Source organism: Durio zibethinus, chromosome 24, assembly GCF_047325235.1.
Source record: "Durio zibethinus cultivar Kanyao isolate XHJ-2024 chromosome 24, ASM4732523v1, whole genome shotgun sequence".
Taxonomy (NCBI): Eukaryota; Viridiplantae; Streptophyta; class Magnoliopsida; order Malvales; family Malvaceae; genus Durio; species Durio zibethinus.
Window position 1 is genome coordinate 15,473,784 of NC_143185.1, and position 12,472 is coordinate 15,486,255.

At 27.2% G+C, this 12,472-nt stretch overlaps 2 protein-coding genes across 3 annotated transcripts; one reads left to right on the plus strand and one right to left on the minus strand.

Annotated features, from left to right (window-relative positions):
• The first annotated feature begins 7,656 nt into the window (after window positions 1-7,656).
• On the plus strand, window positions 7,657-10,408 carry SKIP6 (SKP1 interacting partner 6). 2 transcript variants are annotated; one of them, XM_022919164.2, is made up of 2 exons: window positions 7,657-8,913; window positions 10,037-10,408. In XM_022919164.2, exon 1 carries the CDS (start codon window positions 7,777-7,779, stop codon window positions 8,902-8,904), a length of 1,128 nt encoding a protein of 375 aa, XP_022774899.1. In that variant the 5' UTR covers window positions 7,657-7,776; the 3' UTR covers window positions 8,905-8,913; window positions 10,037-10,408. The 2 variants fall into 2 exon arrangements, with proteins under 2 accessions (XP_022774899.1, XP_022774901.1); XM_022919166.2 differs by having other exon boundaries at window positions 7,710-8,913; window positions 10,034-10,408.
• A 453-nt stretch (window positions 10,409-10,861) lies between these two features.
• Window positions 10,862-11,507, minus strand: LOC149511956 (uncharacterized). Its single transcript, XM_089753460.1, has 2 exons — window positions 11,374-11,507; window positions 10,862-11,291 (listed from the first exon to the last, which is right to left on the minus strand). The coding sequence occupies exons 1-2, from the start codon at window positions 11,505-11,507 to the stop codon at window positions 10,862-10,864; spliced, it is 564 nt and encodes a 187-aa protein (XP_089609586.1).
• Between the last annotated feature and the right edge of the window lie 965 nt (window positions 11,508-12,472).

The window sequence follows — 12,472 nt, forward strand, 5'->3', positions numbered from 1 at the left end:
TAATTTTGGTCAATTATGATAAGAAAGGTATTTTAGTAATTTTAAAAAGGAACATTATAATAATTTTAATTAATCATAGAAAGATGAACATTATAGTCAATTTGGATGTATGTAATTCAATTATCAAGTAATTATAAGAGTATTATTATCATTTCTAAGAGAATTAATTTCATATTATTTTATAAATGTTAAAATTTAATGCTCAAGTGGATTTAGTAAAAAAGTTTAAAAAAAGAAAAAAAAAATTGATATAAGTGAGTTTTAAACATAAAAACCTCTTTAAAAAATTATATAATTTTATAATTTTTAAAAGTATTTATTAAATAATTTTAAAGAAGAGTAAAGAAAAAATAAAGTAAAATCCAAAAAATGACACACGATAGTAAACGAAATGAGATTATAGACTACACATCATTTAAGTGTGTTTCAACAGAATAAAAAATGTTAATTATTTTTTTTAAAAAAAGGGTAAAAAAAGAAAAACAAAAAAAATATTTACTATAAATGGTTCTCAAATATAAAAGTATAATTTTTACAACTATATATTTTTATAATTTAAAAAAATATTACTTTTATGAAAAAAAATCAAAAAAAGGAAAAATAAACCAACCAAAAGTTAACATGTGATACTTAAGAGGCATTTGGTTCGGGGGAATCGATGCATTTTCCCTTCGAATTTATTGTTAGATATTTGATTTCAACGTTTGATTTAAGGTATTCGAATTTATTGTTGGATATTTGATTTCAACATTTGATTCAAAGTAATCTGATTCCGAGAGAAAGTGACAGATTTTTAAAAGTATCCAAAGTCCTAGAATCAAAAACCTATTTATATCTGTGGTATTCTCAGATTCTAAGGGAGAAAGTTATGTTATTTTTAAATTTGACCTAAATAAAAAATTATGAAATAGTCGTTACTATTTTTAAAAACATGTTTAGAAGTGATTGCAAATTAGTTGTAGATTTTTGCTGCTAAAATTTTTTTTATATTGAATTAATGACGTTTAGCATGAAAATATACCTTAAATATTTATGTTCAATTTTTTTAGGATTATTTAAAGCCTTTTTTTGGCTAAAAATGTCAGGATACTTTAAGGTATTTTAGGCCAAAAAATACATTAAATAATCTTCTACAAAAAATTGAATGGATTATTTAAGGTGTTTTCTCGTAAAAAAACACCTTAAATAATCTCCTAAAAATGTCAATCAGCATTATTAAATGCATTTTTGACTAAAAATTCCTTAAATAATTTCTCAAAAAAATAAATAATCCCCAAAAATAAAGGCTAAAAGAAAGAGTCAAATCTATGACTTTATGGTTAATAGTCATATGCTCTAATTAACTAAGCTACTTCAAATTTTTTTTATATTTTATCTCTTAAATCTTATTAGTAATGAAAAAGGTTATTTAATGCATTTTTAGTCAAAAATGTCTTAAATAATATGGTTAAAAAAATTGAAGGTATTATTTAAGGTATTTTAACCAAAAACACCTTAAATAATTCCTTAAAAAAAATTAAAATGCTAGAAAGAATGATCGAATTTGCAACCCTATAGTTAATAAACATATACTCTAAGTAACTAAGCTACTCAAATTTTTTTATATTTTATCTCTTAAATCTTATGAGTAATAAAAGGAATTATTTAAAGCGTTTTTAATAAAAAATACCTTAGATAATATGATCTAAAAAAGCAAAAGGTATTATTTAAGATATTTTTTTATAAAAAAAATGCCTTAAATAATCTTTTTAAAAAAATTAGAGATTATTTAAGACGTTTGTAATAAAAAAAAACGCCTTAAGTAATCACATTTAAAAAAATATTAAAGATTATTTAAGGTATTTTTTATCAAAAAAACCTTAAATAGTCTCTTTCAAAAAATTAAAAAATATTATTTAAGGGGTTTTAAACTAAAATCGCCTTGAATATTCTCTTTATATTTTTTAAATGACATTTATTTAAGACGTTTTTGGACTAAAAACATCTTAAATAATCTATTTTAAAAAAATAAAATAAATTATTTAAGGCATTTTTCAACCAGAAACGCTTTGAATAATCTCAAATATTTTTTATTAATGATATTTTATAAATAAAAACAACAATCAAATAAAATACTTGTCTTCTTTTAATGTTAAAGGCATTATTTGTCATTTTGATATTTATTATTAATAAAAATTAATAAAAAATTACTATCATATATATTAAAAAAATTATGATAATTATTCATAAATTAATATATGTGGATTCCTTCAATCAAATGAATGAATCTGAATATAGGATGCCTAAAAATATAAAAAAAAAAACTTGAATATTATATTTTTTTAAAAATTATATTTTCTCTCAAAATCTAAAATATCACAAATCAAATGTCCCTTAATAGGTAAGTACCGTTCATCTTTACATTAATAAAATTAATTGTAAAGATTTCATTGAAGAATAATGACGATTTAGTTAAAATCGCATCATTTATGGATTTAATATATTTGACTGAATTTTATTTTAATTTGTTAATTTTTTTCAAAGGTTAATTAATTTAGTTTGATTAGTTAATTTTTATATTTATTGAGAATTATTTAAACTCCTTTTCCAATTATTATGAATGTAATTCTCGTATTTTTTTTTCTGATTACTTTAAAAAACTCAAAAGTATAATAAATAAATCACAAATTTGTGAAGTTTTTTTGTTAGCAGTCGGATTCTGGATTAGTTAAACACTTTAAAATTTTGGTGTATCAAAGTAATTGCGTTGAATTTTTCTATTTCAAAATCATGATAGCGTTAAGATATGTGAAGATAATTGCCCTGATTGCTTGTTACGTAAAATAAACATGTGAATCGATCTTTTATCATAGAAAAAATCTACAACAACGACAAGTGGACGTAATTCAAGTAATAAATTCTATATATAGAATGAATCTTAACTTCTGAAAAAAAAAAATTATAAATTTTATATAATCTTCTACCTGTGAGATAAATTTATTAGAATGTGATAAAAATTTGCCAAAACACTAAATTCAATGTCCGGTCGGTTACCTTTTTCAAAAAGATATCAAATATAAGTAATTTAGACATAAAATTAAAATATTTTAATTAATATTTAAAATTAAATATGTTTTTTACATGATATCGAATTAATGATTATTTTTATGAAATTATATTTTTCAAATAATAAATATATGTTTTGGGACTCGGGATTTATATTTATTTATTAAATTTTTATATTTTTTATAATTTTTTTATCAAACAGTTAACATCAAGCTACATTAAATAATATCTTTCATATCCCATTTATTTAAAGTCGTCGCGAAATGCAGATTTGTTTTAAAATTTCAACAGATTTTAATTGAGCACGTTGGGCAAAAATTTCTAAGCCAATCAAATTAGTGAAAGTAAATTTAAATAATTAATTAATTATATAAGTGATAATAACTTAACATAATTTAATTTAATCGATTTATTTTTATAAATAAAAAATAAAATTTATTAATTATAAAAAATTATAAATATATATTCATATCAAGTATTTACAATTAATATTCATAAATTTTTTTTAATTTTTTTAATTTTATAAAATAAACATATACCTTTATACACTCATATATCATGTTTATATAAATTCTTTTAATCTCTTTTAGTTCACTTATATATACTATATTTATATAAATCATTTCAATTATTTTTAATTAATTTATAAATATTTAAACATATATATTCATAAAATATAAATTTTTAATAATATTTTATAATATTTTATAACTTTTTTATATATTTTTTATAACTAATATTATAAAAATTTTATTTATTTATAAGGATATAAAATTTTTTTAAAATCAAATTTATTTTTTAAAAATTTTTAAAATTTTTTTATTTATCACATAATATTTAATTAATTTAAAATAAAGTACTATTTTCGTAAAGACATATACTGTATTTGAAACAGCTGTCTTGCAGAAACAGAAGAAGAGGGAGGTTCGCATCTCGAGGCAGAGGTCAGAGATGGTGATCGGAGAGAGGTAAACCGTAAAATGCCTCCGACACAGTAGTGGCATTGATGGCGCCGACATTAAATTTAAAGGGTTGGGACCTTGCTGCCTCCTCAGGCATTAAAATTTCAAGTAAGAAAGTACAGCCCTGGAACCTTCCATAAAGTTGTCCAAGATATTATTTCATAAAAAAATTATTTTATAATACCGTCATTAATATTTCAAAATTTGTTGAATTACTTTTATTTTCATATATTTTAAGATACTTTTTAAAATTAATTTAATGTATTTAAAATTTTATTTTAAAATTAAATTTTATAAAAATCAAATTTATTTTTTACAAAAAAATTACAAATACTAAAATTAAATTCTAAAAATATTAAATTTTATTATAATAAAACAATCAAATTAAAATTTTAATTTAAAAAATATTTATCAGTAAAAAATAAAATTTGTATTTATCAATTAAATAAACTTTTATATGAATATAAATTAATCATACAAAAATCAATTAAGCTACACAGTTTTTAAAAAATTGTAGTAAGATGCATATTTTAAAAATATCTATTAATCATATCCAAAGAAAACAAATTTTAACTCACACAAATTTTAATTTAAAAATAAATTTCTATTTGCATAAGTATTGATCGGGAGGATTTTTTTTTAAATATATATGGGTAGATTTTTCTTGTTAATGAAAAAATATATTAGTATGGCTCTTGAATTTGATTCACATTATGATAACAATATAAGCACAATAAAATTGTCATAAAATATTTTAAATTCTAATTGTAATCCTCTTTATTACTTAATAAATAAAATCAATCTATAGTGTTTGAATCTATTATCTATTCAAAAATTTTGAAAAATACTATTCACCCTTTTTTTTTTTTTTTCCAAATAATCGTACTTCTTCGTCTTATATATAATTATTGGTTTAATTTTAATATTTCATCTATAAATTAATTGATTAGTCATACATTAATAATTCGCAATTTAAAAATTATCTAATAATTATATATCATATTGGTTTAAAAAATTCACACATCATATCAAATAATAAAAATATTTAAAATAAAATTGCTTACAAACTCAAAAAACAGTTATTGAAGAGAAAATTTTGCCATAAATACAAAAGTCTAGTGAACTTTAAAGTTTTATTTAGTAAGAAAGATAAATAAAAAAATAAAAAAATTATTAATTCAATAATTAAATTATAAATAAAAAAGTGAATATAAAATTAACTATTTAATTAACCAATTTTTAAAATAAAAAAGTGAATATAAAATTAACTATTTAATTAACAAATTTTTTATCTTTATATCTTTGTATTATAAATTAAAGTTAAATCAATGATACATTATAATCAAATAATTTTTTAATGATTCAAAGAATTAATACACTATAATTACCGTCATGAAAACTTTTGTTTGATGATTCATAGAATTGTATATCTTATATAAATATATAAAAAGTAAAGCCTTTGATAAAAAAGAAAATAGTCCAATATCGATAGTTTTTTTTTTTATATATATATATATATGTGGATGGATTTAAAAAATTATTATGTATTCTCTAATAAATTTATTTTATTTATTTAAAATATTTTTATTATTTTTTATAGTAACATTTTTATTACTTAAAAAATAATTAGTTAAACTAAATTAAGTACATTTATTATATTTTAAATATCCAATATTTTTACCTTATATAAATAAGTTATAATTAATTTGATTAATAATACAAATAAAAAATAAATAAAAAACTAATTACTCATGAATATATTTTCACATTTTCTAATTACTCAAGAAAAAATAAATAAAATTGGTGCACTAAATAAAGAAAGAGAAATGAGCTTTATCATTAAATTATGAATATTTTGTTTTCTTTTTTTAGAAAATATATCAGATTAGGCAAAAATTCAAATTTTATAATTTTGAAGGAAAAATTGCATTAATTCCATATTTTTATTATTTATTATATTATATGGTTAAGAATAATAACTTTTTAATGCATCGATCACATCTCTTGACAGTAATATAAATGCAAATTTGACTATCTTTCAATTTTGTTTTACTATAATTTTGTCTCTATTATCTTAAAAGAAATTTATTTTGTATTCTTGTTTGTTTTTTTTTTTTTTTTTTAATTTATTGAGGTTTTACTTGTATTTTTTATTTGTGCAATTGCTAGGTTTTATTTTCAGAATATCATTTTTATCAACTATATATTTTAGTATTTTTTTTTTTCTAATTTATAATTTAAAGTTGAATCTTTGGTACTTTCTATATATAAGTTGAATGTGATGATACTAGAAAATTATTTTTTTTTGCAAGGTATTAATTAGTAGAGAGTTAATGATTTTGTTTTATTTTGAGAGGTTACTAGATAGATTATATTGATTTTGTTTTGTACTATTATAGCTTTATAGCTTTTGATTGAGAAATTTTTTTTTTTATTTTGTACTTTTATAGTTTTATTTTTAATAATAAAATCAAGATTATATATTAAATTGTAAATAAAATGATGATACAAAATTATTGAGGGTGACTTAAGTTTTTTATCAACCATTATCAATATATTTTTAATCATGAAAATAAATTTTAATTTGTTCTCTAAAATTATAATTATATTAAATTTTGAAATAATATTATATTATAAAAATTATTATAAATACACTTGCTCTGAGCATAGCACAACTATAAAATTTTAAAATTTTAAAAAATTAATATTTAACAAATTTTTTAAATAAAATTTTTTTTCTTAACCTTAATTTTTTTAAATTTACATAATATTTTTAAATGTTTTAAAAAAATTAAAACTTGATTTTTCAAAGTTGTAAAAAAAGGAGTGGGTATGTTAACTATAACAATGTATTTATCATGTTAATATAAAACCTTTCAATATTTTACTTATACAACTCTTTTAACATTAATAATATTATATATAATAAAAATTATAATTATTTGCTTACGAACTTAAAAAGTAGTTTATAAATAATTAGTATGCTTTACCGCTAGCTAGCTAAGTTAGATGATTCAATGGTTATAGTTAAGTGGCAGTGTTTGGGCTTTATTTGAATTAGACCCAAACCCAACGTTATTGCTAAGATCGTTGTATAGCATTGAGTTTGGGCCTCTCTTAATTTGAGCCTTTTTAAAAAATATATCGTGACCCAAGCAAGAGGATTGCCAACAAATTAATTATTGGGCGCTTTGTGGTTATATTTAAAAAAAAAAAAAATCTAATTTGAGGATAAAAAACTTATAAGTGTTAAAATTTAAAATTATTAAATATTATATTTCATGTGATTGTATGAATTAATTGAGCTAAATGTTAGATTTGAAATTTCATGGTTATCAATTACATTTTAAATCAACCTATGGTGTGTTCTTTGAAAGAAAACTATAATTTTTAATCATTTAAATTATTCAAAAATTATCACTAAATTTTATTAAGATATAATGATATATTCATAAAAATTAATAAATAAATTAATCATTAGATATCAATTATGTAGCTCAAAAACTCAAATTATTAATTAATTTTCTTATTATACAAATTGAACTACTATTAAAGAAATTAATTTTTAAAATTTGTGTTTAGGTTAGAAAAATCCATCGAAACTCCATTTTTCTAAGCAAATATTTGGGCCACGAGTTGGGTGAATTTCCGACCAGAGTAGTCAGCAGAAGAGCAAGGCCCAATCAAAGTGAGAGTCACAATTTAAAACAATCACCAACCCCAACACTTCCTCCCATCAAATTTCCCAACTACCCAAACATCATCAACCATGTCTACCACCATCACCACCGCTACCGCCACCGTCAAACCATCAACTCCAGCAACACCACCGCTCCCACAGCTAATCCCGTCCCTCCCAGACGACGTGGCTTTAAACATCATAGCTCGAATCCCACGATGCCATCACCCAACGCTTTCATTAGTCTCAAAATCAATGAAATCTCTCATCTCTTCCCCTCTGCTTTACTCCGCTCGATCCCTCCTCAAATCTTCGGAGCATTTCCTCTACATCACTCTCCGCCTCCACACCAGCCATTTTCTACGCTTCTACTCACTCTACCAAAATCCCTCGAACCCAATAAATCCCAAATATTCCCTCATCCCTCTCCCTCTTATTCCGTCCCCTTCCCTTGTTGGCTCCGCGTTCGCCGCCCTCGACCACAAAATCTACGTCCTCGGCGGCTCCATAAAAGACATCCCTTCTTCACAAGTGTGGTCGCTTGACTGCCGGACCCACACCTGGGAACTAGCTCCGAACATGCATGTTTCCCGTGAGTTTGCCGCCGCCGGAGTCGTTGACGACAAAATTTTTGTCATCGGTGGCTGCGTGGTTGATAATTGGGCTCGGTCAACGAACTGGGCTGAAGCTTATGATGCCAAAACGGGGAAATGGAACTCCGTTCCAAGTCCGATCCAAATCCGGGATAAATGGATGCATGCCAGCGCGGTTATTGATGGGAAAGTTTACGCGATGGCAGATAGAAATGGGGTTTGCTATGAAGTCGGAAGTGGGAGTTGGGGAACTGTGGAGAGTGATTTGGATAATGGGTGGAGAGGGAGAGCGTGCGTGATCGATGGGGTTTTGTTTTGTTATGATTATTTGGGGAATATAAGAGGGTATGATGTGAAAGAAGGCATGTGGAAGGAGTTAAAAGGGTTGAAGAAAGGATTGCCGAGGTTTTTATGCGGTGCTACAATGGCGAATTTGGGAGGGAAGTTGATGGTGGTTTGGGAATCAAAAAATGGGAATGGGAAAGAAATGGAGATCCGATGCGCGGAGATTGAGGTGAGGAAGGATGAAAGAGGGGAATTGTGGGGGAACATTGAGTGGTCTGATGTTGTTCTTTTGGTTCCTAGAGAAGCTTCCATTATGCATTGTTTGGCAGTTGCGTTGTGAGATTGGATGGTAAAGTTTGTGTTTCGAATTCTTTGAATTTGATATTCTCTGTTGTTAACATTCATAGTGCATCATGAAATTTCATCTAACATTTTAATACTATATGAAAATAATTTTCCAATTATAAGCCAGGGGATTCAATATCAGTCTATCACCATTTCTTTTGTTTCCTGTAAAATTGGCACGCGGTATGTGATAAAGCTTCATGAGTTAGGATTCTGCACATGGCTGCAGGCTCACGTGTACCTTCTTCCCCCAATTTCTCTGTGAAGACAAAATCCACTGTTTTCTGTCTAGCATCATAGCATGTAGATCAAATATGATAACAGTTTGCTATCCTTTGTGATTAAATGTCCAGGCTATTCTTTTGTATGTAGACTTGGCACATCTTGATTTTCACAACTAATTGCCATCTTTGTATGAAAAATAAAGATGTCAAGTTAGCTCTCAAGCCTCATCAGACTCCTATGTTTGACACAAAATGAGATGTCAAGAACCTGGCAATCTCAAGTACTTAAAAAAAGAACCTAGTTCATGAATTCTTGAGGGTTATGCTATCATTATCATTGTACCGTATTCATTTTCTGAACTTGCATGGTTTCAACTTTTTCTGATACCATGATGAATTGCACAATTTATCATTAGTGGAGTTGGACTAAGAAGGCAGCATATTTTCTCTTGTACACTAGTCATTTTCGGCTGATTCATTGTGATATTCTGTTGGCAAGGGTTAAGGGCCTTAAGGCTATTTTACCATTGCTGGCATAACTATATTAGAAAGAAGATTCCAGTCCTGTCACTTGATTTTTAGATCTCTTTTGTGATGTATTCTTTAATTTTTGTGGATAATTGTTATGAAATCAAGCTCTGATAAACCAGGAAAAAACCTGTCATTTTCTACCACTAAAGCATGAAACAGTTAAGTAGACCTGTTTATACCATCTTTATTCCTATTTTGGTCAAAGTGTTACTTGTAGATTATCTAGCTCATCTTCTAGATGCAGCATTCAACTTTTCAAAATTTAAAGCTATGTACTTATTACCTTGTTGATGTTTCTTATGGTTGCAATTTTTTGTGTTACCTTTTTGATGCTTTACATTGATGCAACATGGATGCTGTTCGCCTTAGCAGGAGGAATGCTTCGTGCCAGAAGCAGCAAGATTCTGATTGAGCCCCATGACATTAAGCTGTTAACTCCATGGAATGCCATTGCAGCAATCTCATGGACATGGGAAATTATTTCTCATTTCATCTCAGGTTACTCTGCAGAAAGCTATTTACAGTTTGGAAATAACAGTTATTATCCCAGTCTCTGTCTGAGCCATTCAAAATAAAGGAGTTAAGTATTCCTCCTGTGTGTCTGTTGCACATGTAACTAGTGATTTCCTTGTTATCATTGTTCCATGCCAACTTATATGCCTTGCATTGCATGTGTTAAAATCTAAGAAGTTGTAAACGTTTGTCTATAAATGCATTGATGAAGGTTGGGACTTATTTTAAACATATTTTTTGGGCTGATAATATCATTTTTCATTTCCTTTGGGGCTGATGATCTTAATTGACAATGTGATGGTCAATCTCTTGCACGTCTCCTATTTGGATTATTATTTCATATGCCCTAAGAAAAATTTCTAAATATCATAAATAAGATTAAAATACTATTATATTTATTATTATTTTTAAATATACATTTATATAATGTATGATAATCTTTTAACTTCAATAGTATAGATTTTTTTTCCCTGAAAATATAGCATTCATTCGATTATGAAAATTTACTTTCTGCAAGAATTACATCATATATGATGGAGGGACATTCATTAATCCATCGCACTGGTTCCATTGGTTTGGTAAGTTTATTTCTGGCTAACCTATGTGCAGCTTCATTAGCCTCTCTCCTCGTACAAGCAGCAGAAAAAAGACGAAAACCTTGTCCCATCCTTTTTGCATCCTGGATTAGTTCTCCCACCATTGATAAAAGCATTCTTCCTCAGCATGTATCTGGTTTACCACTTCCAGTGCATCTTCTTCCACTATGACAGCTTGGAATCCCAGTTCTTTTGTAAATTCAATAGCTATGATTGCTGCTATTGTTTCTGCAATAGAGGGATCTCCGACATTCTTCACTGTGTTCATGCATGCCCCTAAAACCTTACCTGATCCATCCCTTACCACAGCCCCTATGCCACACATACCTTCCATCACCATTAATGCTCCATCAAAATTTGCCTTGACATATTCGTTTTCTGGTGTAGCCCATCTGATGCTACTCTGGTCTACATTTGCAGCTATACGTGTCTGGGCTTCTCTGTTCTCTAGATACCGCACAATAAAAGCCAGCGTTTCTTCTGCTTTCTTAACTTCGTTAGTTTTGATCTCGATATTCCTGTTATGTCAGATCATCCAACTTCTTATTAGCCCAATTTCCAAGCTGTTATTGTCCACCTTCTCACACGTGGTTTAACCACCCTGTTTCGTCTTCAAGCTCTGCATAGGTCCATGCTTCTCCACAGCACCCCATTCTCCATATTTCTTTTGCTGATCTACACCTTTTAATAACATGCATGGCTGTTTCCTCCTCTTGCCCACATCTTTGGCACATCTCCTGAACCTCTATTCCCCTCTTTTTTTAAGTTGCAAAGCACTGGTAAGATTCCATGGTTCAAACGCCACCCAAACACCTTAACTTTTGCAGGTATATTCAGTGTCCATTGTTTTTTTTTTTCCTAAAAACATTCGCCGGCCCAGCAGTTTCACTGTCTTCATGATTTCATTTCGTATGCACTTAAAATATATTCACCTATTCTCGCCGGGTCCTATATAAGTTGATCCTCCCTTGCTGTATGACCCAGCGATATACAGCATATCAACTTTCCTTCCTCATCCGAAAAGATTTGTCTAATCTCATCCTCCTTCCATTTCCTTCCATCGGGGTTAATCAAGTCCGAGACCCTTTTGTACCGTGCACCTATTGTCATATACCTGCATGGTTCAAGTTTTTGGAATGGTTTGGTCCACATACCATTCCAGATTCTTATCTTATTACCGTTCCCAACTCGCCATCGTAATTCCATCTCTGGTACTCTCCTAGCTGCGCATACACTGCGTCAGGTGAATGAAAGATTTGCACCCAATTCGTGAACCAATTATTAGATCACTTCCAGAGCGTAAACAAGGAAATGTTTAAGTCTCACATTGACTATATGAACTCCGTCAACTTTCCCAAACTCCCTAGTCTTCACCTCAGACCATCCAAGATATAACCACTTCAGCAACCTCTAAACAAGCCATATACTTAACCTAAAGCATACGTGTAAGATCAGATCCATACTAAGTTGAGACATACTAGAATAGCCCAGATTGAGCCGAATAGAAAGTATAGCCCATTGATGCTTGCCTATCATGTTGGTCTCATGAACTTATGACCTCAGCCTAAGGAAGTCAGATCTTTGGCAATCCTTTAAGTCGACGAACATATACAAAATAAATTAATCACCTACCCAATGGTCTAATACACAGATTATTCAATGAGACGATAGAATGATAGAAGCATTTAGTGGTCAAAAG

Coding starts and splice junctions, on each gene's coding strand:
- SKIP6 (XM_022919164.2), top strand. CDS start 7,777: ATGTCTACCACCATCACCACCGCTACCGCCACCGTCAAACCATCAACT.
- LOC149511956 (XM_089753460.1), bottom strand. CDS start 11,507: ATGTGCCAAAGATGTGGGCAAGAGGAGGAAACAGCCATGCATGTTATT. Junction 11,292..11,373: donor GAGCTTGAAGACGAAACAGG/GTGGTTAAACCA, acceptor CTGACATAACAG/GAATATCGAGATCAAAACTA.